This window comes from Nuphar pumila, chromosome 14, assembly GCF_984573655.1.
Source record: "Nuphar pumila chromosome 14, dmNupPumi1.hap1.1, whole genome shotgun sequence".
NCBI classification, from domain to species: Eukaryota; Viridiplantae; Streptophyta; class Magnoliopsida; order Nymphaeales; family Nymphaeaceae; genus Nuphar; species Nuphar pumila.
The window spans coordinates 63,882,568-63,907,369 of NC_143262.1; the positions used below are offsets into that span (position 1 = coordinate 63,882,568).

The following is a 24,802-nucleotide window of genomic DNA, read 5'->3' on the forward strand; positions in this document are numbered from 1 at the left end:
ATGGCTGAGAAGCCACATCTCATGGGTTTACAAAGAGGTGAACCCAATCAAGGCTATGGAGGAAGGATTCATCTGATGCATGAATCAGATCCTCCCTTCTTACATCCACCAAAAAAAAAAGATGATTTGTATGCCTCTGCTTATTTTTGTTTTTCTTTTTACTGTTTTCATGTAGATGGCATGTTCTAGGAATCATACTTAGTTTATTTGACTGTTTTGCACGTATTCAATAGATTCATTAATGTTTGCCCAATAGCTTGTAGGTTTTGGTTTTACGCGTGAAGTTCAGTCGTTATTTTATGTAAAAATTTTCATCAATAAATCCTAAAACTTTCGTGAAGACCATGTTTATTTTTTGTTAGTTTCTTGCAAAAAAAACAGTTGCTTTTGGGTTTTGTGACCCCATTTAAAAAATAAAAAACCGGACCAGGTTTTCAACCCTGTGAAAATGTTGGATTCCTCTGTAGCGAAGTTGTTAATCTGAGATCTCCCTTATGGGAGATTTGATTCACAATCTGTAAAATATAGTAGATTCATGGCGAGATCTAGTATTTTACTAGATTTTATGGGATTTTTATGATAAAGATTACTATCTTTCAAAAATCGGGTTTTATAGACCATTGTATCAAGCCTGTTACAAGTCGTTGGAGTCCTAGATCAACCTAAATTGACTGTGGATTTCCGACCTGTAAGTTTAATGCTTTGTCTGTCAAAAGAGGAATTGATCCTCATGATATCCTCCATCATTTCCCATAATTTCAAGAATTTAAGAGTTAGATTTCTATTTTTCCTAGATTTTAAAAGTTTACCTATTGATTCTCTATTATTATAATTTCTTTGGATTTAGACCTTTGTTAATTTAGTGTGTCCTCTGCAACCATAGATAAAAATGCAAAATTGTCAAATAAGGATATGCTCCTCTGTTTGTTTGCAATTCCCCTGTAACATTTTAGGAATTGTTGTTACTGTTTACTATTTTTCCCCTAATTTTTATGAAAGCCTATCAGTTTGCCATTAATTTTAAACTCATCGGATTCTCATCGATTTTGCCAGAGTTGTAATTCTCTGACCATAGGTCCAATTCTAAACATGTAAAAGGCCAAAATCATTGCCTAACTGTCTACTGTCACTCTGTAAATTTTGGTGAATTTCTATGGTAAGTTAGTACCCAAAATTAGGCTGTCATTAGAGTAGGTTCAAGCTTATATGCAAAATCATGCAATTTTAGGGTTTTTTTTACTCATTTCCATATTGAAATAATACAAAAAAAATTGATTTTATTATTATATTCCATTTTTAGGGTCAATATAGGTGTCCATTCCAAGTTTTGTTTGATTTTGAGTTCAATTTCCATCTATGTTTCTTCTGTAAGTAATCAACCAAAGAGCATATTTCTTCATTCTTCATGTTATATGTCATCTTCCTTCTCAAGCGATTTCTTAGATTCATAGGTGTGAATGATACATTCTTGCAATCACCATTTATGTACGTGCATAAATTGTATGTCTTCTTTGTTATAATGTCGGCGCTATCAACTATTTTAGCAATTGCATCATGTGCTTCAGTTACTTTACAATGTGACCTTAATATAGGAATCATAAATCAAGCTGCTAATTCATTGTTATGATTACTGATTAAAGTATGAATTATATATTTTTCATTCGGAAGTTTTCTTAACACCATTCTCGTTGGACATCCACATCTTGAATCTAATTTGCTTCTTGTTGGATTTTCACTTGACTTCTTCTAACCTTCCTTAGAACAAACATATGTCTTTCTCACTAAGAGACCGTGTGCATTTTTTGACTAATAATTCCTTTGTAACACTGAAGCCAAGTTTGAAGGCATAATCATTATAAAATTTGTATGCAAGTTCCTCATTATTAAATTGTATTCGTTCTATGGGAACAAAGTCAAGTGTACTGTCATGATCGTGTCTAGCTCATTATCAAATTGCATTTCTTCTGCTGAAACATTCAAGTCAAGAGTGAATCTAATGTCTGCACCCTTCTTATCATGTGCATCATTAGTGCACATGTTCACTTCTTTAGGTGCCTCATTAGAACAAATGTTCACTTCTCCATAACTTTTCAATGATTGAGATACATCATCTTCAATGCAACTAGATGATAAGCTCACCACTGTCGTAAGCAAGATATCAATTTGCATTAGCTAGCGTATGCGTTTACTACGATTTATTCAAGATGCATATAACAATGGATATCGATTAGTTAAGCAAGTCAAAATAATGATTGAATGAATCACAATATTAAAACAGCAATGATTTGTTATTTACTTATACTATGCATTGAGTTGTTATTTACTATGCCAATAAAAGAAATAATTTATCATATATGTGTGTTGACGAAAGTGATTCACGTGACAACGATTTAATTATATCTATGATGCTGTGAAGCGATTTCAATAAAAATCGCTAAATGAACAAGGATTTGAATAAGCAAATCGCCACACACACGTTTTAAAATCATACCACAAATATCTTACAAATTGCTATAGAAATCACATAATATCTTTCAAATCGATATACATATTGTATAATATATTACAAATCGATACAACAATTCAGCACAATAGCTTACAAATCGATATTAACAAACAAAATAATATCTCACAAATTGATAGTATGTTACTACAACTGCGATTTGTGATACATTATATATACTGAGTGAATGAACGATACTTGATGGGGTAGAGGTCCTTCATCGCATCTGTAACAAAGCATTCTTGCCAACATGTCCCAACATCCTACAAATATCTTTAATTTTTCAATCGTCGAAAAGCCAACATCCACCTGCAATAACAAAACAATGCTTTAATGACACTCACGATGACATACATTCTTCATCAATAGCATGTTGATATGGAAAGGTACTCACGATGCCTTAAGGACACTTGTTGGAATATTTGTGCATCATTATTTTTTTTCATACTGCCCAACAAAAATGAAAAAGAAAAGAAGATGGTAAAAAAAGATGGTCAACAAATCCCTCTTTGACGTCCACTAATGATCGAACCAATCAATCGATTTATAGTTATCTCTATGAGGTAGGAACAAACCTGAGAATGTTTTGTAACAAAAGGTAGGAACGAGAAGGCGTCAATGTATTGTAACACAAGCTAAAAACCAAGGCGATAACTTGGACTCGCAGGAATGTGCAAAGCTATTTACGGGAGGGCATTTCCATAAAGCACATATCTATCTTACGTGAAGACATTTCCGTCAAACACATATCTATCTTTTTTATATGTTATTTTATTATAAAATCATCATGAGTAACATTGGCATATGAATTATTGCGGGTCCCAAGATATTTCTTTGTACACCCCCAAACACACGAATCTGTCATCGGGGGAGAACACACAACACCCTCTTGTCTTCCCAACAAACACATAATTTGGTATGAGCTCTAAAACTAGTTTTTCATCTAAAATCATGGTGTTTATCCAAACACACCTAAGTCTTATCATTTGTAATTTATTAACTTCAGGTTCTACCACAAGGGTTCTGCTCATTTAGTAAGGGGGCGACTTGTGATTGCCACCAAGTTGACCTGATGTCACAAGCTCAAAAACCACAGATGGTGTCCCTTGTCACAATGTCGAAGCTGGTGTACTCCCCGTTAGGCAAGGGGACCTCAAGGTATTACCAACCTGAGGCCAGTCAATGTGCGGTCAGTGTTTGGGGTTTTTTCTTTGGATTATCATTTTTTTTTAGTTCAAATACAGAGGGTGAATTTAACTCGGATCCGGACTTGCTGCCAAGTATTCGGACTAGGATTCAAATCTATCGCGAGCCGAACCGTATCCAACCCGTTTGCGCCCCATGTTAACTTAAGCGCGTCGGAGGCGGCATTCCTTTCTCGACGCAAAGCGCAAAACCCTAAAAGGCTAAAATCCGAGAGTTCCACCCATCTTTTTTCTTCTTCTCTTGGGTACTCTCTCTCTCTCTCTCTGGTTTTGTAGATTTTTAGCAAAGATCTGCTTTTCTTCGTCTTACTGACCTGAAAACCCCAATTCCTGACTCGATCGGAACTCAAGTCCCTCTTCTTGACCTTCATATGTACTGCTTTTCTCGCTTTCTGATCACCGGGCCGATTATTTGATCGGTTTGCAGGATTTTCTTTGTGCGATATGTTGGCATTATTTCTCAATCGAGATCGATGTGTTCCTTTGTTGCATTGAGTTTTCTTTTTTCTTTTTCTTCATTTCTTGTCTGTCTGTGAGCTGGAAAAAATGTACCCTACTGGGGGTGGTAATGCCTATGGGCAGCAATCGTATGCGCCGCAACATGGATATGGGCAATCTGTGAGTAACCTTTTTGAGCAATTCGTCTTCATTGAATGGCTTCAGCAGAAGATTTCTGTGCTATATGCTATCTATGTCCATTCCATTTTGCATTGAAATATTGGGTTTCCATAGGTTGCACCTGGGTACCATGGAACTTCTGCGATGACCCCTGATTCATTGCCATCTCGTCCCTCTGCGATGGTGGGCGGCCCTCAGGATGCGCATATGGGTGGTGGATTTCGCAGCCACTCCTCTGGAGGGGTGTTTAGCGGAGGATCGTCTGCACCTGCTCCCACACAGTATGGTTCACATTATGGGGCAGCTTATGGAGCTCCGCAAATGGTGATTTTCTATCCAATTAATAAAATAGTATGCATATGAGATGTCAATTGACTTTCTTCTAACTCTTTTGTCTTCTTGAATCTGGTGTTTTTCTTGTACCTGAGGAATATTTAGGCGTAGTGCTTCTGATCTATTTCTTGTGCATGTCCCTTGCGCTCCCTTCTTCTCTCTCTATCCTCTTTAATAAATAGTATGTTGTGGGCTTCATTTCTCATATGAATTCCAGCTTTGAAGATTGAAGTTCAGGCAGACTATTGCGACCATTGAATGTTTCTCATGGCTCGTTTAGTAGATGGAAATTGACACAACTCAAATTGTGCTGACTCTGCATCATGCGATAAGCCTCGTATTGGGATGTGGTTGACAGGTTTCGGGCACAAATGCTTTTTATCCAACTTTTCCCTAGTCTATGCATCATAGTGTTATATTTGAAGATGTTGGCACATGCTTTCTTCCTTTTTCAAATGTGTTATTTCCCACCTATCAACTCTCAATGTCTTAATGGCTTAGGTATATGCTTCAGATTTTCTCTCACCTTGTCGCAATTACTTTCCTTTGCTGAGGTCCCCTTGTGGCTCTTCACCTACCTTTTAGTACAAAGAACCAATGTCGTATCTTTGGGAGGTTTTAGTAATCGAGGGGGAGGAAGAAAGTGTCTTAAAGCTAAGGGATGAGAGAAGTGAACTCATGGGACTCTTTGCAATTTGGTTCCAGATAGGAGTTTGTGCCAGAATCTGGTCTTAGGTCCATATATATCAGCTTTGTCCTTAATAAGATGATCCTATGCAGGATAAGGGTCGAGGACCCCCTCATAGGTTCTGCGTGCTTCACTGAAATGATTTGGAATAAATAATCTTCTATCACAAACACACTTATCTACATTTTTTGAGCAAATACCCACACGCATGAGAAGGAAGAGAGACAAAGATGGTGGTTTATCAAAGAAGATCAACAAGGGAAAGAGGGAAAATGCAGTCAGTTGAGGAAAAAATTGTGTCATGTGCAAGGGATTAATGGGGAGAATATGGTGGTAGAGGACCGAAGTGAGACTTTAGGATTTGATTGTGAGAACTATTTCAAAGTAGAGGAAGCTCTTAACCTTCTAGGAGTGCTCATTTCAGGTGAGCTAATTGACAAGTAGGGAAGATGATAGTAAATCAGAAGCTTTTGCTGTGAAATAAGCATGAGGTAGGGAAAAGAGGCTTAGTAGGGAGTTGAGGATTCTATATTGGGGTGACAACCATGTGTACCGGGAGCTAGGTTGGGGGGTTGCTTGAGCTTGACATCTCAATAAAGATCAACTTTTGGGAACATAAGGGGATCAAATGGAAGGGGATATACCGATATAGAGTTGATAGATATTAAGTTGGTCAACCAGATTTGGTGGTGATGCAAATACTGTTGCAAGTTATCAAGTGGTTCTTTAAGAGGGATTTTAGTTAATGCAGAATTCACTGCATGGTTCAGATGGGAAGGTGAGGGATTGTGATGTCACCATTGAGTGGAGCTTGAAGGCACAATGATGGGAACATATTCCAAGCAATAGTTTATTGCCCAATAAGCAGTTTTGAGAAAGATGAAATCGAGGGATGTGGGTATGGTTAGATGTATCAAAGATGAAATGCACAGGGTTTTAGTCAAAGATGAGGAGATTAAGAAGAGATGGAAAGATTATTTTGATAAGCTATTTAGTGAAAGTCATGCTCAAGATCTTGGAGACTTCTCCATTCCTTTTCATGAGATGAATCGTGACTTCATGCGCAAGATTCAAAAGAAAGAAATTGCAGAGGCTTTGAAGAAAATGAAATCAAGAAGGGCAGTTGGCCCAGATGGTATACCTATCGAGGCTTGGAAATGCTTGGGAGAGAAAGGTTTAGAATGGTTGACAAATCTTTTTAACAAGATTTGGCGGACAAATAAGATGCCTAATGAGTGGTGGAAGAGTACTTTGGTGCCTCTATATAAGAATAAGGGTGATATACAAGATTGCACAAACTATCGTGGTATAAAACTCATGAGTCATACTATGAAACTTTGGGAGAGGGTGATTGAGTCTAGGTTGAGGAAAGTTGTCATGATATCGGAGAATCAATTTGGTTTTATGCTTGGAAGATCAACTATGGAAGCTATACATCTTTTTAGACAACTTATTGAGAGAAATAGAGAGAGGAACAAAGATTTGCATATGGTTTTTATTGATTTGGAGAAGGCATACGATAGAGTACCTAAGGACGTTCTCTGGTGGACAATGATGAAGAAAGGTGTTTCTCTCAAGTACATTAGTATAATTAAGGATATGTATGAAGGAGTAGTAACCAATGTCCGCACTTGTGGAGGGGTGACAACCAATTTTCCTATAACAGTTGGGTTACATCAAGGATCTGCTTTAACCCCTTTCCTATTTGCTATAGTGATGGATGAGCTTATGAGATCAATTCAAGAAAATGTGCCGTGGTGTATGTTGTTTGCGGATGATATTGTTTTGATTGATGAGTCGAGAGTTGGGGTTAATGCTAAGTTAGAATTATGGAGACGGACATTGGAAGCAAGAGGTTTTAAGTTGAGTAAGAGTAAGACAGAATACATGGAATGTCGGTTTAGTAAGCAACAAAGTAGTGATGGGAGTGTAGTGAAGCTTGGTGAGCAAGAAATACCGGTGGATGATTGTTTCAAATATTTGGGATCTATCATTCAAAAGTATGGAGAAATTGATGGAGATGTAAATCATAGGATAAAGGTTGGGTGGATGAAATGGAAAAGTGCAACTGGAGTGTTGTGCGATCGTAGAATGCCATTGCGGTTGAAGGAAAAGTTTTATAGGACGTCTATTAGGCCCGCTTTACTATATGGTACGGAATGTTGGGCTGCCAAGAGAAATCATATTCAAAAAATGAGTGTAGCTGAGATGCGTATGCTGAGATGGATGTGTGGAAATACAATAAAAGATAAGATTCGGAACGAGGAGATACGTAAAAAGGTAGGCGTTGCACCCATTGAAAATAAGATGAGAGAGAATCGTTTACGGTGGTTTGGACATATTCGGCGAAGGCCTAATGATGCTTCAGTTAGAAGGATGGAGAAATGGGAAAATATATTAGTTAAAAGAGGTCGGGGTAGGCCTAGGAAGACATCGATGGAGGTGATAGGAAATGATATGAATGCTTTGAACCTCACCGAGGACATGGCATTGGATAGAAATGATTGGAGGAGAAGGATTCATGTGGAAGACCTTGAATGATTTTCTTTTTTGGTTCATATCGCCGATCCCAATTGTTTTGGGATGAAGGCGTAGTTGTTGTTGTTGTTGTAAGCAGCCTTGAGAAAAACTTCCGTTGGGAGGAAATAAAAATCTGGTTAGAGTGCAGTATGATGGTCCATGGGCATTGGAGATGGGACTTCAACACTACTCTAAGGGTGGAAGAAGGCAACATTTTTGTTTGTTGAGGACCAATTGTTAGACGATTTGGAAAGTTTACAAGTGATTGGGCAATGGTGGATGTGCACATGGGACTAAGGAGGGAAGTTATACTCATGATCTAAGAGCAAGAGTTCACCTTGCTTGAAGAAGTTAGATTGATCTCTGGTTTTGCAAGAATTTTTGGAAAAATATCAAGATTTGAGAGCGAGAATTCACATCAACTCAATATAGGAGTATGAGTTCATCTCGTTAGTTTCAGATGATATGATAGGATCTGAGCAATTGAAGTGTTTAGGTATGAATTTTGGTGGAAGCACATTCTAAGATTTGATGACTTGGGCGGTAATGGTGAGGTCTCCACAACAAAAAAGGGAAATGGTTGAATTTAAGGTGATGTGTGGATAACTTGCTATGTCAGGAGTCAACTAATTACATGGTCAAGGGAGATGGCAAAAGATGAATCTAGTGGGATGTTGACTGGGAGGACAAGCTAGAAATGTGGCAGTAGATACTAGAACAGTCAAAGGAATTGGATCATGGGTTTATGGAAAAAACATTGGGGTCTATTTTACATGGGAACTTCTACCAGACCTTTGTGCTTGTGTCATAACATGTTGACTTGGGTGCTTGTACTAAGTCTTTTTGGGTATGGGGCAATTGAGTTTTGGACATGAACCGACCAATTTTATCCTTTTATGTTTTGGTCAACTCATGGTCAAGACATGAGATCGAAAGTGTACAATTATTATCTATATACTCAGGAGCAGAACCAAGGGAGGGTGAGCAAGGGCCATGGACCCCCAAGAACAAAAAATGCATATTTAAAGCTTATATGGGTCAATTATAATCTTGGATAGTCAGGGGCGATTAGGTAAGTTATAAATTTTGCAATTTTGGGTTTTGAGAGTTTTCTGTAACAAGGAAACATATATTGTTTAGGGAGCAGACAGTTGGAATTCCTCTTTGTTTCTCAAAATCATCATCTTATCATATCCCTAGTATCCCTTCTCATCTGGGCTTCTCTAGTCTCCATACCCTAGAGTCCTGGATGGCTAGTTGAACTATTGCAGTTCTTGAAAAGTAAGGAATGAAGAAGCCTAACAGACCCCAAGAGGAGTTGCAGTCTTTTAACCTGCAAGTTTAGGTCTTCTCTCTCTCTATGTGCATTGTATTAGCAGGAGTCAGCAGGTATATGTTAAGTAAGTCAATGTTACCCATAAATATGGAGCCATATGCTTATCTAGGATGCATATGTTTTCAAGTGTCTATTGTCCATTTGCATGTAGAATAATATTGGAGTACATTCATATAAGTTCGAATAAGGGGGTAGATTCATGTATGCCCATAATTATAAAGTACAAATATGCATGTTATGTTATTTGATAGCCATGTACATGTTTCATCGCTTGCACATTTCATTGAAAGTACCAAGATCTGTATGCCCTTGTGAGAGTGAATGACATCATCTTCATCCAAACATGGCCAAATAGACGTGTACAAAAGTCAAGAAATGTAGAGGTCTCCTTAGATATATACAAAAATATAACTTTTCTCATGCTAATTATATTTCTTTTTATTTTTTTTTATGTTTTTTCAATATTTTATTTTTCTTATGTATAAGCTTTGATTTGTGTTCTCAATCTATAAGTTATCATTGATAAAATTTGAATAGCAATAGTACAAAAGCAATAGATGCTATTATGTGTGTGTGTGTGACTGGTCCCCCTATAAATTTTCTAGTTCCATCCTTGTATATACATATCGATTATTAATTGTTAAGCTAACTATATACTTTTAGGTGTCTTGTTCATTGAGAATATTAACTTTATACATAGAGGATTTTTTGGGAGATAACACAATTGTGCAGTTCACATGCTCATTTAAATGTGCTTTTAAATAAATAAATGAATGTTATCTGAAGTTATACCTTTTAAGTTAATGTTAGCAGCAGTGAACTGTCCTCTCTTTCAAAACTAGTATTTTGATATGTTTTTCGACAAATCTAACCATATGGATATGATCTCCATGGTCAAAAACCTACATAAAGAATCTTTGATCATATTTTTTGGTGTGTAGGTAGGATTTTATAACGTAGAAAATGTCAGAAATTTTAAAACCATTGATTTTTAAATACTTGTAAAATCCTATATGTATATGAAAAAAAGCCTGATCCAAGAGTCTGATTGTAGGTTTTCGACCATGGAGATGACATTTGTACGATCTGATTTTCCGAAAAACATTTCTAAATTCAAATGTTGAAGGTGAGGACCATTCCCTTTCTCTGAGAGAGAGATGCAAGCATGCTAAATAGTTTTTCCAGATTTTTCTGTGTTTTTTTCGCGATTCCTACCCCATATGGCATGGTCAATTTACTAGGAATCATCTCCCGGATCACGTGTTTACGATGAAAAAAAACAATATTTGGAGCGTTGAAAATTTACAAAGATTTTGGACCGTTGATTTTTCAAACCTTATAAAAACCCACCCATGTGTTAGAATCGAATGCTCCATGAGCTGATCCTTATGAAATCAAGTACGTAGATCAAATCTCTATGGTCAGCATTTAAAAATAAAACGGAAAAAGCCTGAAAATCCATTTAGCATGTTTCATTTAGCAATGTTTGCATCACTCTCTCTCTACCTATACAACAACAACAACTACGCCTTCATCCCAAAACAATTGGGGTCGGCGATATGAACCAAAAAAGAAAATCATTTTGGGTCTTCCACATGAATCCTTCTCCTCCAATCATTTCTATCCAATGCCATGTCCTCGGTGAGGTTCAAAGCATTCATATCCTTTCCTATCACCTCCATCCATGTCTTCCTAGGCCTACCCCGACCTCTTTTAACTAATATATTTTCCCATTTCTCCATCCTTCTAACTGGAGCATCATTAGGCCTTCGCCGAATATGTCCAAACCACCGTAAACGATTCTCTCTCATCTTATTTTCAATGGGTGCAACGCCTACCTTCTTACGTATCTCCTCGTTCCGAATCTTATCTTTTATTATATTTCCACACATCCATCTCAGCATACGCATCTCAGCTACACTCATTTTTTGAATATGATCTCTCTACCTATATAGGGAAAATATTTGCTAGTAATGAAGGTTAAGAACTAATAAGCTAGAAGTCATATGTGCAATCAATCTAACCACATAGATGTGATAAAGATGGTTTGTTGCTAAGGATCAAACCTTGGATCGTGCTTTTCTGATGTAAAAATGTGATCTTTTGAGTTATAAAATTTTGGCACATTGTGGGCCATTGATTTTTGGACCCCTTTAAAAACCTAATTACTTGTCATAATCACACGATTCGAAACAAGTTTCCTACTAAACAAATCATGTAGATCACATCCGTAACATTTGATCTACAAAAAATTGAAATTTTTTGATGAAAAGAGTGATTTCTACTCATTAGTTCCTTACCTTCATTAGTAGCCAATATTTACCCATATATAGTTCTGGTCTTCAAAGCTAAAATCTAACCTTTGGATCATGTTTAGCACAATCTAGTTGCTATTTTCAGGTGGTAAGTTGGTTCTACCATGATATTTTGGACCATTTTTAAAATATGTTCATTTTCATGAATTGTGCGACATTGATTTTTTTTCCTATCTTAAAAAACAAAAATTCAACCTTACTATATGTTCGTGATGATTAAACTTGCCAACATGTTAAATAAATCACTCTAAATACATCCTTATGGTGCGATCGAACATTTGGCAACTAGATCAATGCAAACAAGGGTGCGTACCACCACATGGTATTGTGGTTTAGAACCACAATATATTTTATCACACTCACACTCTTACACATACATGCACACCCACATATATACAGCTGTATCCCACACTGTCGTTGGGAACGGGAGAAAACACAAGATTTTTCAATCTTATGGTGTCAGTTAGTAGAAGTGTCAAAACCTGTGTAACACAGACTCTTCTAACAGGGCACCACACCTATGTTGCACCCACGCCTGGGTGTGACACTTGGAGGTGAAGTTAACCACATCGAGGTCCATTTCTATCCAAAAGTAGATTCAGTTAACCCTAATCAAGTCCATTTTTATCTAATATTATATATACAAATACATAAATTCACACACATACACGAAGTGTTAACTTAAAACTGTTAAAAATTATATATACCCTCCCCGCACCCCCACATCCAAGTTTTTTTAAAGTGCCGCATCCGCATCCGCACCTTCACCCACACCCGCACCTATGTGACATAGGTCAAAGCATTTAGTGGATATAGTTGTATGATAGACAGTTAGAAGGATGTTATAGAATACTTTAGAGGAAGTTCAGTTCAACAACAAGATGAGGTGTCTTAGTAGGTCTTCCTCTTAAACGTATTTTGGAGGAAGGTAGAAGCCAAGAGCTACTAAAACAAGATGCCGATGTGCATTGAGATCAGATACAAATTTGCTTACTCAGATCACTTACAGATTTGGATCCGATTCAAGTCAGTTTTGTAGGTTGGATTTAATTCAGGTTTGGATCAAAATCTGATCTTGTTGCATCTTTTACATGTAAAAGTTTATTTTTAATCTTTTTTTTTTACTGGATTCAATTTTATGGTATACTCAACCTGCTTGATTGGACATGTTACGGATTCAAGTTCACATTCATGTCTACTGTTTCTATGTTGGATTCAGTTCAGATATACCATGATTTGGCATGCTTCCAATCAGTTTGCACCCCTAGTATTATGTGCATGGTATTTTTATAGGAATGCTAAAGGAAGCACATTCAATTGAGATGGAAGGCAAAATGTTGAGTAAAACAAGAGTCTGAAAGGCATCTTTCCTGGTGGGAAGGATGGCCTTACTAGACGTGCTAGGGAGTCTTCCTAATTATTACTTAGCATCTAATTACAAGATTTCTGAAAAGGTAGAGAAAAGAATAAATAGGCACTTTTGAGTTTTTTTGCGGAATGGCAAAGGCATGCAATGAAAAAGCTACCAGATTTGATGGAGCCAGGTATGTGTTCCTATAGTTAGAGGTGGATTGGGTATTAAAAAAATTAAACTTTTTAACAAAGCCCTCTTGATGGAGTCTTTGTGACACCAGTTGGGAGGATGGCAGCTGGGAGAGATTGTTTAGAACCAAATATGGGTTAAAGGTTGGCCATGACAATTGAGTGATGACATGCAGGTTCTGGTCTATGTCAACGAGGGTATGGGTACGAAGGGTACGAGATGGTAATTTTTAAAAATGTGGGTACGAGGACACGGCTATATATATATATGTATATATATAAAGAGTTTGGGTCTTGATCAGGTTTGGACCTATCCAAACTCCCCAAACTCAAAAACCTTCATTGACTAGTCCAAACCTGGTCAAGAAGGATGTGTTATAAAAGGGGAAGGGCTACACCCCTTCCCCTTTTTGGTTTTTCTCTCTCGAACGTTCTCCCCTCTCTCTCTCTCTCATGCCCGCGCGCACCCTTTCCCCTTTGTATAGAAAAAATTGAAAGGCTTTCGGGAGATGAGAGAGAGAGGGAGGGGGTTATTGGGTAAAAAATTTGAAAAAAAATGGTCTGAGACTCGACCCGTACTAGTACCTGCGCTCATGTCGCCCCGTGTTGACACAGGTACGCCGGCTAAGCTGCCGTGTCACGGTGACATAGGTTTTGGCATTGGGAAGGGGCTAAATCAATGTGAAAAGCGTTAAGGTGAAGCGTAGCACTCCACCAAAAACTGAAGTGAGGCATAAAGCGTAAGCCTCAATTAAAAAAAACTTAAAAAATTCCTTTAAAAATATCTAAAAATATAAATAAAAGAAATGCAACATACCAACATTTCACAATTGAAAAAATCATGTTTTAACATCATTACAGCTTGATCAAAATTGCGATTTCCTAAAAATACCATGTTGAACACATCCATGGGGTCAAATTTATCAGATAAATCTCACATCTTTGACCTTTTTCTAGAGAGTATGGTACAATCAAGTATTCCAAATATAATCCAGTGTATGTGCATGCCCCTGCATTCATACCTATGCATTCATGAGTGCAAATATAAACTTATTTTCAACAAATGGCATTTTTACATAAGGAAACTCATGAAAACTTAGGTCTAACACCACCATTGTGTGAATTTGAGGCTGTAAAAAGGAACACCACAGAGAAGTGTAAATCTAATGAAATATACGTACACATTCTCAACAAATGACACCCTTATGGAAGAAAGTCCGTGCAAACTTAAGTCTAAAGCTGTTACGTGCTCAACTATAGGTAATATAAATTATTAATAAACATAAGATAAACTTTAAGGGCACTTATATGCAAGGAGTATGCATTATTATGATCAGATCACAAGCGTAAAACTCAAAAGTATAAGCAGAGAGAGAGAGAGCGTGCGCCAGCGCCTGTGTGTGATCAAAGTATAAGCAAAGAGAGAGAGAGAGAGAGAGAGAGAGAGAGAGAGAGAGAGAGAGAGAGAGAGAGAGAGGACACTGCCTTCTTCTTCTTCTTTTCAGCAGAGAGAGAGAGAGAGGGAGGAGGGCGAGAGATGAGAGTGAGAGACGAGAGGGCAAGTCCCTAATCAGTCGGGACTCCCCCTTTTCTAGGTCCATTTGCCTCATAAAAAATGAGGTGAACGCCTAAGGCTCAGGCACGCCTCACCGTAAGACGTGCGTCTCAGTAAGTTTATGCTTTATATGTGTGCCTCAAGGCACAAAGGGCCTCACCTCAAGGCGTGGTGCGCTTTTTGCGCCTTGAGGCGTGTTTTTAACAACACTGGGATAAATAGTCTGTTTCAACAATTTAAAGCCAGAATCTTGATTAAACTATCACCAAGGAAAACATCCTTTTGGAGCCATGGGTTGAGAGTTGTCCGCTGAGTGAAATTTATCCATCAATTTTCACTTTGGCCAGATTCCAGTTGGTGTCTTTTGTTGATATTTGGTTGGCTTTTATAAGTTGGGAAGTGATTCTAGGATAGTGAATTAAATGACTGGTTCAAGTTACTGAACACATTGCAACAATGGAAACTAACAACCAAAGGTGATTATTTGAAATGGCTCATGGCTTCAGATGGAGCCTTCTTAGTGAAATCATGCTATGGATCATTATTGCCCCATGTCATGGAATTCATTTCAATCAAAGCAATCTGTGGATTTGGGTCTTCCTGTAGGGCAAAGATATTCTGTTGGCTGATTTTGCAGATGGTTTATTCACACAAGGCCATTTGAAGAGAGCAGGTGTTCATTTGACATGAGGAAAATGCCCAACATCTATTCGGGAACTATAGCTATCCAGCAGGCATTAAAACTAAATTGGAATGATATGATGCCATAGATAGGCTGGAATAAGGACATCTGATCTTTAATCCTGGGTGCGAGGATTGAGAACAGGAAAGAGTTGCTATGCAGTATGGAGGGCTGCTGTAGTCTTGATGAAATATTTAGCTAGATCACAATAAAAGGATTTTTAAAGGATAAAATCAATATTTTCTATCCAATATAGATGTGCCGGCCAAGATGAAGTGGACGTATTTTGAATTATCCTGGAGAGATCTTAGAAGTCAAGTTTTGGGGTGTGGTTGACTAATCTTGGTTATTTCTATTACATTGTGCATGTTCTTGTGTCCTTTATAATCTCTATCAAATTGTTGTCTATATGTTTGGTTAAGTTTTTTGTTTTTTTGGGTGATCACTCATAGGCTCATAGCTTCTTTTATACTCGAAATAATGCTTCTCTTTTCCCTCAAAAACAAATATTCGGTTCCTTTTGATTTTCCCTAAAAAAACTGTTCATTTTGTATTAATGGTCTCCATTTTTGCAGATTTCAACATGTGCACCCCCTTCTCGCATGTTGCTATTTACGCATCTAACCCTTCTCTTGGAACCAACGTCTTTGCTTGGGGTGTTCTATGCTAAGAAACCACATATTTGATGATTTCCTACATACACATTTTATGTCCTTGGTTCTCTCATTTAGTTGAGAGGAAGTTACCACTCTGGTTTTGTGTCTGCCAATTTCACCATGGCTGCTTGTTTGAAGTTCACCCCTCTACTCTATCAATGTTGAATAAGGAGAAGAATGAGATGAAGAAGAGGAGAGAAGATGCTAGTAGTGCTACCCTTTTATGAATATATCATCAACTTGATGTTGGGAATTAAGAAACTTTGTTTTTCTATCTTGTATTTTCTCTCAAACAAAAATGAGTCATTGTGCATATGTTTGGATTTGTCATGAAAAATTGTATTTGTTGCAACCAAAGTTGTAAGTATCTTATCGCTACCCGTATCGGTTAGGCCCAAATTAAGACCGCATCATATCATAAAATATCATAAATTTGTAATATTTTTTTTTTAAAAAAAAATCCAAAAAATCAAGAAAAATAAGAAAAAACTAGCAAAAAATCTAAAAAAAGCATATCATATAAAACAATTGATGAATTGCACAAAATACAACCATAAAATCACATATGAATCATTATGTCTATATGAGCTGCATAAGACATCATCAAACATCAACTAATATAGAATCATAGATAATATTGCATGCATATCTTACAGGAACACCGCAAAATATTAAATATTTTGCAATTAAGAACATGCCACAAGACTCATGATTTCATATTACATAAACAAAAACAAAATTACCAAGCTTATGAACAATTAAGTGTTAAATAACAGTCTTTTCAAATCATATTATATAAAACCTTAATAATCATCTTCATCATCATTATCTTCTTCTTCTCCTCCTCCTTTGACATCCATATCGTTTACAAGATACGTGGGTCTTCATCTACCTCTTGTGCTCTTTCCAAGTTGATCCACTGAATGTCCTCTTTATTAAAAAAAAGTCTTTGCTTCTTCTTTATCCCATGCATCTATTCATAACAAATCTAGTAGCTACACTATGAATAAACTAAAAACCCATGCTTATTATAAATAAATTTAGTAATCTTTCAAGTGTCTACTTTATCTCATCCATGTTGTCGATGTTTTCAAGCATGATGTCTGTGCAATGGGCAACACACGAGATCCAAAAGAATGACTAAAAAATTTCTACCAATTCTTTACATGTTGCTTTATAATTTGTTGTATTATTAGTAATAAATTGCGCAATATTTTGAGGTTGAACCTTTTTTCCAACCTAATAGAAAACTTTGAGCAATACATATGCTATCTTGGGCATATCAGACAAATCAATTGACTTAAAAAACATAGTTCTTTTGGGGCAATATAATTTTTTTTATCAAGGTCTTTGATTTTCTGTCTGTCCACCCACCTGCCATGATGTTACACCCAGTTTCTCTCCATGACTGTCTCATCTCATCACAATTTGCCTTCACTTCTTTCACATTATTATTTAAAACTTTTCCTCTCAAAGCATGATATGAAGGCATTTTATATTCAAACCCGATATTGGTTATGACATTTGTTATGACTTGAAAATAAAAAGAATTTGCTGCATTGAAAGGAATGCAAGCATCATAGAACCATCTCCCAACGCAACATTCGCCTGCTCAACTAAATATTGAGGACTAATAGCACTACGAATGTCAGGTTGTGCCCCAGGAGCAGTCCTAGGAGGAAAAAAACTCCTAGTAGAGCCTCTAACTCTACCTCCTCGAAGAACTCTCTTTTTTTTTGTGCCTGCGATGACACTAATATTGACACCAACCACACCTCTTTCCTTTGCTGTAGAAATTACTACTGATTCTATGCTAGGGGTTGTAGGATTATAAGTAGGGAGTTCATCTTCGTCATATACATCCTTCCAGGGCTCCACATACTCCATTTCGGCATCATTCATCTCTCTTTCTTGTCTTTTTCCTCTCAGACCATGAAGTAATTGTTGACATTGCCATTTCATGACATCCAACAATTTTCTTGACGTGCATGTGACATTCTTCAACCGAGAGATACCACCCGAAAATGTATCTTGACAATAGTTGCATTTAATTTTTAATTGGTTTTCATTTATTACTTGAGTTCCCCATTGCCATGTTGGATCCTCTCATGCCATCTTCTCTCCAAAAAACTCAATAGGAAGCAAAAAATAGAGATTTTTTTACCTTAAACCACTTCCTTGAGTGAAAAAATAGACTTGACAAATTAAAAAAGCCCTCTCTCTAGCGCATGGATTGAAGTGTGATATTCTCCCTTTTATATTTCATTATCCTTTTTAGTGCTCTCACATGGACATTTATAGGGTGATACTCAAACCTGTATAATTGCGAACTAATGCTATGCTCTGGCCATGCTGTGATATATCTCTGCATTAGTAATAGGTTCACCACCTTCTCTTCACATTTTCTTTTCCAATTCGATTGAGGTATTCACATGTTTGAAATTGGACAGTTGGACTTCTGCAACATATCAATTGCATATTTTTTGTTGTTGATATAATATTGATTGTAATAAACTTAAATCCCAAGAAAGTATTTGAGCATGTCAAGGTCCTTCAATTTGAATTGCTCCATGACTCTGAACTTCTAGTTATTATGATATCATCGGCATATAAAATAATAATGACAATGTCTTTTTCTCCTTCAAATATAAATAACGATTTGTCCATCATGGACTTATGAAACTTTTCCACCACGGACTTGTGAAATTATATCCTTGAAGGCATTGTCAAAGCTTTGTAATCTTGTCTTAGAAGCCTACTTCGGCATAGATAAATCTGTAGAATTTACAAACTTTACAAATCTATTTCATAAAAACCAAATTCTTGACATCCAGCTAATACAATGACATTCACAAGATGTGACTGACTGCGTGTTTTTTCATATCCATTTATATTGCTGGTTATAATCCTTTGCTGCTAGTTGTGTCTTAAACTTTTCTATTGTTCCATTTGACTTGTATTTCACCTTACATACACATTTGTTTCCTACTATATTTCGGTCTCTTGGTCTTTTGACAATATTCCAGGTACCATTTATATGCATCACTTCTATTTCTTTAGTCGATGCTTCAGTCCAACTTGGGTAACTTCATGAAATGTTGTGAGCTATTTAACCTTACTAGTTTCATGAAAGAATAATTAGAACCATAGTCACCAATCTTGTTTTTGAGAATTTCTTGGTTGGAATTTTTAAGTGGTTTTCCTCTGGAAAATCTTGGAAAAATCTTGATTCTTTAAAACAAATAAAATATGCAAATTTTTTTGAAAAGATAAGGAAGAATAGGTTTAACAATATTTTCTCATGAAAATATAAAGAAACAGTTAGAAAAGTTTTTAAAAATAAAGAAATAAAAATAAAAATACATATTCAAAACAAATACAATAAGTGATTTTTAAATTATCATGATATTATTGCAATATTTAAAAAATATCACAATATTTTGAAGTTTTTATTGGTTACAACAGTACACCTGATAATATCATGATATTTTGAAAATATTGTCTATATTGGTGGCTATGACTGGAATTCATGAGTAAATGCTTCATAACAGGCACATATCTCAATATGAGTTTCTCTTGTAGATCTTGTCTTGAAATTTGTCTTGTATTTCTATCAATAGATTAAGTTCATCACTTTATTTTGGTCTTTGACAGTGCATTTTTTATTGATGACCGGTTCCATTGGCTTAAGTATTCCAACTCTTGTTTGTGCTAGTCAAGCTTCTGAAGAATGTGCATCTTTTATTAAACTTTCAATTTTATTCCTGCTACTGAATCACCATTGGTTGTTTGAGTATTATCATATTATTGTTCATATTTCTTATAAATGGCTGGAATGGTCTCCATCATTGCATTTTCTTCTTTATCCTTTGATTCTTCTCTATTGAGCTGTTTCTCTACAAAGAAAGGTTTATGACTAGTAACATTTAAAACACTACGATTCTCTTTTATATTAAGAGATTGATATGCATGTAGGTAGAGTCAATCGATATTGAATGAATAGATTCGGAAACAACTTCATCCTTGAGTTACATCTATGTGAATATAGCACCATCAACCAAAACTCTACTTCAATTTATAATTTGATGCCTTTCCAGTTAGTACTTCATAAGACAATGCTTTCTTAAAGCAACAGTTGGATATGACTTGAACTTGACAAAATACTTCATCGATTCATTATTACGATGGCCTAAGCCGTGATGCCAGTTTTTGGCATCTTTATTAACTTACATGGACAAAACATATGTTCTTGACTCCTTATGGGTGAAAGTTTCAGGTAGTAAAAATCAAGACAGTTACCACTAGAAAATGTGGGCCCTTTGTCTCAATCCTTTAATAGAACACAAGTGTGAGTAAGAGCAAAGTTTTTGTTGTTCTCTTTGGTAAATGAAGAAATAAAGATGAAGAGAATGCGAGTTTTAGCTGAATATGATTCAAATCTGAGTAGACCTTTTGTTCAGCACAATGGGAAAGAGAAGAAAGATTAGATGAGAAAGAAAAGAAAAAGAAGAAAAGGAATCAGATTTCTGCTGAAAATATGACTCATATCCAATCTGATCTGATGATTTGTGTGGTCTGTGTGCATTTGTGCAGTTCGTAGTATCCCTCTTCTTGCTTATTTGTTGATCATTCAAAGTTGTGTACTTGCCGTCTCTAAATAGCCATACATTGATTGTCGAGGACATCGAGCCCTGTGATCAATTACATACCCTTTATGCATATTGTGTTTTGTTCTAAAATTTCTTTTCTTCAAAAGCAGATCAATGTGGAAGCAGCTACTCTTTTCTTTTCCCTTTTTTTTGTTGAGTTTTTTCTATGCTTATTGATGATTACACAAAGTTCTAGTCATAGTGCCTACTGAAAGATGTTTCAATAGCTGGAATTATATCCTTAGGCAAGTTTGTAGCTCTAAACATGCATTGAACTTTGTCATTAACGCATGTTCTGAATTCAAACATGAGCCAATCCTGGTCCATAGTTAAGCTGGGATTCATTAAAGTTGAGCAGCTCTATGTGAGTGTTTTTTTCAGGGTGTATTTGTCTTGCTCTTCTTGTTTGATACAAATTTTGGAGACGATACTTTTATTGCATTGTCTTGAGATGGCCTCCCTTTCTTTGAGGCCAAGATAACCTCCCTCACTACTAACATTTACATACATATCTGAAAACTATGGAAGATTCCTTTTTCGTGGTTGACATGCTGTTTGTCTTGTTTGTGATGGGCGTGGGAATGAGACTTCTTTCTGCATCCACCTTGTAGCTTATGGTAAGTTGATTCAACTTCAAGAGTTTTTGGTTTTGCAGTTGGATGTAGTCAGTGGGAAGGGCATGGGTTTGTCAGCCCTTCAGGATCGTGCTGGCGGATCTTCTAAGTTTTCTTCTGGGGATATTGGATCCAGCTTGGGTTTGAAAACCAGCGATTATATTCCATCATCAGACCATGGATATGGCCGTAAGAGTGACCAGTTTGCGAAGGGACAGGTCTCTGAATACCCTTTGGATAGGAGTCATTATGTCGAAAATCAGAACACATACATCGGAAGAGACTTGCGAAGTGAATCAGCAAGAATATACTCTGACTATGCTGGTCTTGGTCATCAATATCAGGTATTTTTGTTTCCCTTTGCGACATTATTTTTCTTTTATCCTCCTTCATTTGCATATCTGCAGAGTGGATAGGAATTTTTGGCTTAAATGGACATAGTCTGATGGCTTGTTTATTTTTTCTGGATTCTATTTTTGCAGTCTGATCTACGTGATCAGGTACTAATGCTCCTGCTTTTGGTTAACTTCCTTTGTTTAGGAATTCATAGTTGGAATAAGCTGTCTGATCTGTATCTTTCTTTTAAATAGGTTTCTTTGATGCATCACCAACAGTTACTGCAGGCTGAGACAGATCTGAAGCAGAGTTTATCAGCTTCTGCTCTAGATGCAAGCATGAGGTACTTGTCTCTCGATAAAGGCATTTAATGTAGTCCAGATTGTGATGGTGATTGGACAATCTTTCCTGTTCAGTGAAAACGTCAATGTTACCATGCTTTGCAATTACTGTTGTGCTTGTTCATCATTATCTTATAAATTCTGCATATTTTTTTATCAATTATGCTGCTACCACCGAGTTAAATGCATTTCCCCCTACATTTATTAGAATAGTTATGCACCTTACTGCACTGAGTAGCATATGAATTTCTGGCAGACCAAGTGGTTATCTTGCAGCAAGGAGTGGTACAGCCCGGCATGGATCTCAAGATCCTGCCTCATACGGTGCAAGGATGGATGCTGATGACCGCAGTTTATCTGCAATTGGTGGTTCTTCGTATGCTGGACAACATCCAGCATCAATTCTGGGTACTGCTGGAAGGAGTAACATTGATGATCTTTACCATACACATGGGTCTTCTGGTTCAGGTTATGGGGTTGGGTTACCTCCTGGTCGTGATTATAGTGCTGGAAAAGGACTCGGGAATGTGCTTGACTATGCTGGAGCTGTTTCTTCTCGTGCCGGTCATCTGAGCATTGGAGGTTCTCGGCTGGAAGATCGAAAAGATGATCGAGGTGTACTTCGTCACGAATTTGAGATTAGGGAGGAGGATCGTCACAGAGATCTTGCACGTGAGAGAGAGAAAGAAAGGGAAAGGGAAAGGGAAAGGGAGAGGGAGAGGGAGAGGGAGAGGGAGAGGGAGAGGGAGAGGGAGAGAGCACGCATGATTGAACGTCGCGAGGAGAGAGACCGTGAACGTGAACGTAAACGTGAACGTGAACGTGAACGTGAAGTTAGACGTAAACGGACTCCTCCGAGGATCACAAGGGATCATCAAGGTTCAAGGGAGCACTCTTTGAGAAAGGAGTCAACACGCCATGAAGCTGTGCATAGGTGGAACTTGAAGCTTTCTAGTGTCATAATAGTAAACTAGGTTGATGCTGTTATGGTCCATTTTTTAACTAAACTTTGTGTTTTGTCATACTGCTTGAAGGCGTCATTCACCTCTTAAAGAAAGGAGGAGAGAGTATATCTGCAAGGTACAAAGCATTTAAGATCTTAATATCTTCCATACTGTTCAGGACAAAGTCGACCTTCACGTGGTGGAGTTAGGGACTTCGTTGGTCCTGTCTATTTTAGATAATTCCAACTTGATTCTTTTTGTGCATTTGAATTTCCTGCATGATCAGTACATAGGGCGATGACTGCTAGGATGCAGCTGGGTGCTGTTTAAACTAGTTAGGAGATTTTAGATACTATCATTTCATAAGTTACTTCTTGTGTATGAGTGCTCGCAGTCCATGTTACTAGTTGATTGTTCAAACTTAAAGGAGTGTTGCTGCTGATATTTTATGTAAAAAATGTCATACCATTTGCTAGGCCTTGGTTGATTGGAAAATATTTATCCTCAATCACAAGTAAAATGTTTATGGAAATATATGAGGCTCTAATGTATTTATTTATTTATTTAAATTGACAAACCAAGGTGTTTCATGTTCATGGATTTGACTTCAATTTGTTCATTTTACAAGTTTATCAAAATCAAAGAAACAAAACAAAAGTGTGAATTTCATCATCATTTTGTTACATAAACTCTTCATGAGTGATCCTTTCCCTAGCAGGTTCTGCGGAGATGTATATAGTTTCAAATCTAGTGAGCTATTTCTTTTTTCAGGTTTATCCATTCTCTTTGGTGGATGCTGAAAGAGATTTTGTGTCCATCACCAAACGCTATTCCAGGCTACCAGTTTCTCCAGAATTTAGCAAGGTAAATCTTCTTGCTATAAATATATGCACAGTATAAGTTGGCAGTACATCTGGGGTTCAGTCTTTTCTGAGCTAGTTATGCCTGATGCAGTATTTGTCATTTGACATATTTGCAGCTTGTCATTTACTGGCCAAAACATAACCTAAATGTTTCGTTCCACACCCCTGTCAGGTATGTTAAACTGCTACATTTTTCTCTTCCAAAATGAAATTGCATACTTGTTCTCCTATTTTAGGTAGATTCTTGCTTGTGTCAGAGGAGCATTCTTCCAGATGTGGTATTCATGCTGGTATTTAAGTTTGAAAGGCCAAGTCATAGTTTTCCTATCTGAACTTTTACTTATTTCTATTTCTAAGTGAAACATGTGTCAATGATGTTTGTCTAATGGATTGCTTGACTTGGATGACACTGTATTCTTCCCTGATGTTATAATCATTTCTGTCAAGTTAATGTCAATCCTGATAATTGGCTTGATTCCATATGTTTCAATAGTTCAAAAACAATGCCAGGGAAGGATGATGGCCTTTCTCAATTGAAAAAGGCAAAAAATGGTGAATGTCTATGAAAACGACAAGTTGCCTTGCCTTATATTTCATTTAGGTTTCCAGGTACTGATCTAAAAGCCCAACTTTGAGTAATTCTTCAGATCTTTATATGTCAAATTCTTTATATACTCAGTGAAGTTGTGAAAAGAAGTCGTTTTTCATATCTGGATTTGGATATGAGATCCATATCCAAACCAAGTTCATTATGCCACATGTCTATTAATGGGTTCAATTGTATTTAAGCCTGTTGTGTAAAGGGTATTTTTGTACCCTAATATTTGTATTAACTCATACTTGATGAAAAGCCTAATGCGCAGATCCCTGATTGAGGGTTTTCAACAGCACACGTTCTCCCTCCCATTCTCTTTCTATTCTTGTGACTTAACATCGAAATCTGCAATTTCTGACATGGTATTAAAGCACCAGATCCAAACCTGTCGCAAGAGGTGTATTTTGGATGAAGCGAGATCAGGCGTTGGTTTCCTATATCACTTCTACCCTGTCGCTAGAGGTGCTTGTGGCAATCCTAGATGACTGCTCAACTATGCAGTTATGG

The 24,802-nt window shown here is 36.8% G+C and overlaps 1 protein-coding gene across 2 annotated transcripts in view; it reads left to right on the forward strand.

The window, feature by feature from the left end:
* The first annotated feature begins 3,880 nt into the window (after positions 1 to 3,880).
* Positions 3,881 to 24,802, forward strand: part of LOC149816889 (protein SHORT ROOT IN SALT MEDIUM 1-like) — a 75,132-nt gene continuing 54,210 nt past the window's right edge. For both annotated transcript variants that reach the window (XM_089987493.1, XM_089987494.1), the window contains exons 1-9: positions 3,881 to 4,326; positions 4,441 to 4,650; positions 21,258 to 21,560; positions 21,699 to 21,716; positions 21,807 to 21,895; positions 22,150 to 22,827; positions 22,928 to 22,973; positions 23,609 to 23,701; positions 23,817 to 23,872. In XM_089987493.1, coding sequence (XP_089843619.1) covers positions 4,255 to 4,326; positions 4,441 to 4,650; positions 21,258 to 21,560; positions 21,699 to 21,716; positions 21,807 to 21,895; positions 22,150 to 22,827; positions 22,928 to 22,973; positions 23,609 to 23,701; positions 23,817 to 23,872 — 1,565 coding nt within the window. In that variant the 5' untranslated portion in view covers positions 3,881 to 4,254. The remainder of the gene's footprint in view (positions 4,327 to 4,440; positions 4,651 to 21,257; positions 21,561 to 21,698; positions 21,717 to 21,806; positions 21,896 to 22,149; positions 22,828 to 22,927; positions 22,974 to 23,608; positions 23,702 to 23,816; positions 23,873 to 24,802) is intronic.